Source organism: Urtica dioica, chromosome 6 (assembly GCF_054948205.1).
Source record: "Urtica dioica subsp. dioica isolate 48M chromosome 6, U.dioica_male_clone48M_v1_H2, whole genome shotgun sequence".
Taxonomy (NCBI): Eukaryota; Viridiplantae; Streptophyta; class Magnoliopsida; order Rosales; family Urticaceae; genus Urtica; species Urtica dioica.
In genome coordinates, this window is record NC_142761.1 from 37,143,121 (window position 1) to 37,148,690 (window position 5,570).

General features: G+C 49.0%; 1 protein-coding gene across 1 annotated transcript; it reads left to right on the forward strand.

Annotated features, from left to right (window-relative positions):
- Nucleotides 1-526: 526 nt before the first annotated feature.
- On the forward strand, nt 527-889 carry LOC149393884 (uncharacterized). Its single transcript, XM_089618202.1, has one exon. The coding sequence runs from the start codon at nt 527-529 to the stop codon at nt 887-889; it is 363 nt and encodes a 120-aa protein (XP_089474328.1).
- The last annotated feature ends 4,681 nt before the right edge of the window (nt 890-5,570 follow it).

Genomic DNA, 5,570 nt, shown 5'->3' on the forward strand with positions numbered 1-5,570 from the left:
GTTCAACCCTGCATAATACCTGGCTATAAACGAAGAGGTTGAAAAAATTCTCTCTGCTAGCTTCATACGAGAAGCCAAGTACCCCTAGTGGGTGGCCAATGTGGTCATGGTTAAAAAGCCTAATGGGAAGTGGTGCATTTGTATAGATTACAAAGATCTTAACAAAGCATTCCCAAAAGATTGCTTTCCACTTCCGCGCATCGAAGAACTAGTCGACGCAACGACTGGACATGAGCTACTAAGTTTCATGGACGCCTATTCGGGCTAAAACCAAATACGGATGCACGAGCCTGATCAAATAAAGAAAACTTTCATAACTGATCGAGGCCTCTACTGTTACAAGGTCATGCCTTTTGGCCTTAAGAATGCGGGAGTTACTTACCAACGATTGGAGAACCGGATCTTCGCCGATCAAATTGGCAAGACTATGGAAGTATACGTGGACGAAATGCTCATTAAAAGCCTACTGGCTACTAATCACGTATACAACCTAAGGGAGATGTTCTTAATCCTCCGCCGGTACAAAATGAAGCTTAATCCCAACAAATACGTTTTCGGGGTTGAATCCCGGAAGTTACTGGGCTACATTGTTAGCCGACGAGGAATTGAAGCAAACCCCAAGAAAATCAAGGCACTCCTTGATATGAAATCTCCTCGACGAGTTAAGGAGGTCCAAAGTCTGACCGGTCGGATTGCCACCCTTGCACGTTTTGTGGCTAAGGCAACCGACAAGTGTCAACCGTTCTTCAAAGCTATAAAGAAGACGGATGAGTGCGAAAAAGCCTTCCAAGAAATAAAGACTTACTTCAGAACACCTCCATTTCTTTCCAAACCGAAGGAAGGCGAGAGATGCTCTACGTCTATCTCGCTGTTTCCGAATGGGCAGTAAGTGCTGTTCTAATCAGCGAATAGGATAAGGTTCAGTGGCCTATCTTCTACATGAGCAAGGCCTTACGCGATGCCGAAACGCGTTATACGGAGATAGAGAAAAAGTTGCGCCCTTACTTCCAAGCTCACCCTATTGCAGTCTAAACAGGACACCCCATTGGTAAAGCTCTTCAGAAAGGAACATCGACTCATATGACGATCTGGTCCCAAGAATTGAGCGAATATGGAATTGAGTTTCACCAGAGACCGGCAATAAAGGCTCATGTCCTTGCCGATTTCGTGGCAGAATTCTCCTATGCTCCCGACATGGGAAGAACGGAAGAATACTCGACCGATGACTCGTCGGCTCGAAAGAGAAAGGCTGACCCTACAGGTCCCATATGGGAATTACACGTAGACGGAGCGTCCAACGCTCAAGGGGCCGGCGCTGGTGTTATATTGACTAATCCCGAATGGGAAAAGTTACCTTATGCCCTCCATTACGGATTCCAAGCCTCCAACAACGAGGCTGAGTACGAAGCCCTCATTGTGGGGCCAGAGCTCGCCCGAAAGCTCAACATACAAAATTTACGAATACACTGTGACTCGCAGTTGATTGTGAATCAGGTCAAGGGTGATTACATCGCCAAAGAACTTAATATGATTGCCTACTTGGAAAAACAAATACCAAACTCAACGCTTTCTCTTGGTTTGAGATCATCCAGATCCCAAGGGAAGAGAACGCCGAGGCTGATGCTCTTGCTCGCTTTGGTTCTGGCATCACCGAAGACGCGTTAGGAACTATCCCGGTTGAGTCTCTCTCGCGACCATCCGTCTCATGGGACGAGGCTGGAATGATCGAGAATACTACTTATATGACTTGGATGACTCCGATTATAGACTTCTTGCGAAGAGAGATACTCCCCGAAGACCGCAAAGAAGCTGAAAAATTGAGGGCCCTCGCATCTAAGTATATGTTGAGGGGTTAAGTTTTATACAAGCGTGGGTACTCGACCCCGCTATTCCGATGCCTCAATAGTGTAGAGTCGACTAAGGTCTTCCACGAGATTCATGAGGGTATCTGCGGGAACCACTCCGCTAGGAGATCCTTCGCACTCAAAGCGCTCCAACAAGGCTATTTCTGGCCCACGATGAAGAAAGACGCTTGCAATTGGGTGAGAAAGTGCGACAAGTGTCAACGTTTCTCTAACGTTCCACGGCAACCGCCATCTCCCCTCGGCAGCATCATCGTTCTGCGTCCCTTTGCTAAATGGGGAGTGGACATAATCGGCAAGCTATCCTAAAGCTCCAAGATAATACGAATATGCCATCGTCGTTATCAACTACTTCACTAAGTGGGTCGAAGCCGAGCCTCTAACCAAAATCACTGAGGCTAATACAACAAACTTCATCTGGAAGTATATCATATACCGACAGGGCATCCCAGCGTCAGTTGTGACTGACAATGGTGCACAATTCGACAATGCCCGGGTTAGAGAAATCTACACCTAACTAGTGATCAACAAGACGTTCTCGTCCCCACAACATCCACAAGCTAATGGCCAAGTGGAAGCTGTCAACAAGACAATCAAGAGCAATCTCAAAAAGACGCTTGAAGCCAAGAAAAGTGCCTGGGATGAAGAACTACCATTCATCCTATGGGCCTATCGAACGACTGTTCGAAACGCCACTGAAGAGATCCCCTTCTCCCTAGCTTATGGGGTTGAAGCTGTGGTCCCCGTGGAAACTGACGTCCCCACTTACCGAGTCGATACTTTCGACGAGGAAGAAAACAACGAGGCCATGCGCCTTGAGTTGGATCTAATCTACGAGAAAAGATCCGAGGCTCTCACTCCACTCGCTGCACAGAAGCGCAAAGTCGAGAGATATTACAACGCCAAAGTCAAAAGACGAGACTTCACCGTCGGTAGCCTTGTACTCATGCGCGTGTTCCAAAACACTCAAGTACAAGGCGCCTGTGTCCTAGGCCCAAACTGGGAAGGACCATAACAGAACCTATTACATCGAACACACGGACGAGACCCCGATCCGACATCCTTGGAACGCATAACACTTGGGGAAGTACTACCAGTAGCTGACGCTTCCCCCATTTATTGCTTTAATTTCCCAAATCCAATGAGGCCCACGTGCCAATGTTTGAGGATTTTATCTCTTTGCAATTTTAATAAATTTGGGGTTTTTATTTAAAAATCCGCTTTATCAAGTTTTTTTAGTCATCAAGACACAACTTGTAAACTAAAATCTTGGGGGGCTTGTGACTCATGCAACGTACACCCAAAAATGCATGATCCAAAGAACAAAATTTTAAGTCCACTGCACCCAAACAAGAATAAGGACTTAAAAGAGCCAAAATTGGCATTCAAAACCGTCGGCCTAACCCGACGTGCCGTAAGTCGCCGATGGCGCGGGTTAAAGTCATTGGGCAACTCCCAATGCGATCGCCAAGTATTAGCAAAAAACTCAAGTTTCCCGCACACACACGGGAATATGAACTTAAATTGCCAAATATGAGCAAAAACTTGAGTTCCCAGCGTACACACGGGAATAAGGACTTAAAAAGCTCAAACCTCAACGGCCCTTCGAGCATACGGGTTTGAGTAAAACCGTCGGCCTAACCCAGCGTGCTGCAAGTCGCGTAAAGGCACAGGTGAAAGTCGTTGGGCTACTCCCAACGCATGTAAGTCACGTAAAGGCGCCGCCTCAAACCCTAACGGCCCTTCGAGCATACGGGTTTGAGTAAAATCATCGGCCAAACCCGGCGTGCCACAAGTTGCGTAAAGGCCAAGGTAAGGGCAACTGGGCTACTCCCAACGCCATGGCCAAATCTGAGCAACACCTTCAGTCGCCAAATGGCGCAAGGTGAAAGACGTCGGGCCACTCTCGATGCAATAGCCAAATATGAGCAAACAAAATTCGTTGGAACACTCCCGACGCAATAGCCAAATCTGAGAAGACAAAAGTCGTTAGGCCACTCCCAACGCAATAGCCAAAATTTGGCACGCAAAACCGTCGACCTAACCCGACGTACCAATATCGCCACACAGGATGAGTCAATTGACCGCGACAAGTTGCCTCTAGCAACAAAACTGAGCGATGCCTAACGAGGCATGTATATCGCCCACCGCGAACACTAAGTAACAACAAGTCATAACGCTAAACGAGTAGAAATTGAATCTCGTCTAGGGACACAAACTTGTCAAAACTATTGACGAGAACACAAGCTCTCTGAGACATGCTACGACAGCTCAAATAAGAGTCGCATATGAGAAAACTTGCTGAACAATCAACAAAGAGATAGCATTCAACTTGAAAGCAAATAAGAGATCTCATAAATAAAAGAGAAACCGCTCTAACAATCCTACAAAGCATGCGCTAATGCAAGTGCGCTGAAAGGGAAAAATCCTAGAAAAGCAAAGCGCTAAACATATGAGCTATATAAATAAAAGAGCCACTCGGCTCACAACTCGCCCTCATCGAGAGGGGGAAACAAGGCATCAAAAAAGTCGAAGGTAACCCCTCAGGACACGTTCTCGGCCGCGGTCGCCTCCCGACATTCCATCGCCCCAACACGACGTGCCTCCTCGACCCTAATGTCGTAGTCATCCTGCATATCGGATACCCGCTGCTCCGCCTCAGCCATTAGAGAGGAAAGGCAAGCATTCTCCTCCGCCAAAGAGTCGCGCCCACGCTCTGCCCGAACACGCGTTGCTTCGCTTGAAGTAAGTTGGCCGTGAGAAGTCTCCATGGCATCTGACCGGGCGTCCAGCTACCGATGACGTTCGGTAGCCTCGGTCTAGAAAATCTCTGTCGACCAAGATGGCACTTCAAAAGTTCGACGCTCCTGAGTCAGCTCTCCCGTCATCTTGGAAACCGATGCCTAAGCGCTATCACATCAATCCTGAGCGATCCGAAGCTCCACTCGAGTCTCTCAAAGTTGGTCATGAAGCTTCTCGAATTTCGCCCCGAGTGTGAACCACGATCGACCTGGGCCAGCTTAGACTTCGCCCGAGCAAGCTCCTATTGAGCAACTCCCAAACGCCGAGTGAAGTCATGCAGGATATTGTCACTCCGCACAGCTCTCGCATACACCTATGACAATAGCAAACACAAAGCCTGAAAAAAGGCAATGTCACTCTTTGACACCACATTTTTCCAACAAGATAAGGGAGGGAAAGCTCTCCTATTTATAGGAGATGAAGGAGTAGGAGTCCTACTCCCACTCTCCCCTCCCCCTCCATGCGCGCGCACACAAGGCCCAGGCCCATGCGCCTGGCCTTGCGCGCCAGCTCGCGCACCACGCACGGCCCGGCTTCCGGTCTAGGACCCGGGCCGGGTCTTGTGGTTCAACCTCTTGGCTAGAACCCTGCCCGGCGAAAAAAAAGAGAAAAAAGAGAAGAGGGAGACGACACAATTCATCTTCCCTCAAATGCCCCTGAAGAACTAAAACTTCACGACCTGTGGATTCCCGAGTCATGAACTTGGGGGACTAATGTTACCGGTTGTTCTCGGAAAACTGGAAAATTGAAAAAAAAACATTGACCTCCCGGGTGAACTACACCGGCCGGATCGCCTGCCGAGCCTCCAGCTCGCGCGCGGCCTCCGCTCCGGCCGGGCTTCCTGCCCGCACGCGGCCCGCGCTCTGGCCGGGCCTCCTGCCCCTGCGCACCCCGCGCTCCGGCCCC

Bases quoted from the DNA above. Each gene is read 5' to 3' on its own strand.
- LOC149393884 (XM_089618202.1), top strand. From the start codon at position 527: ATGAAGCTTAATCCCAACAAATACGTTTTCGGGGTTGAATCCCGGAAG.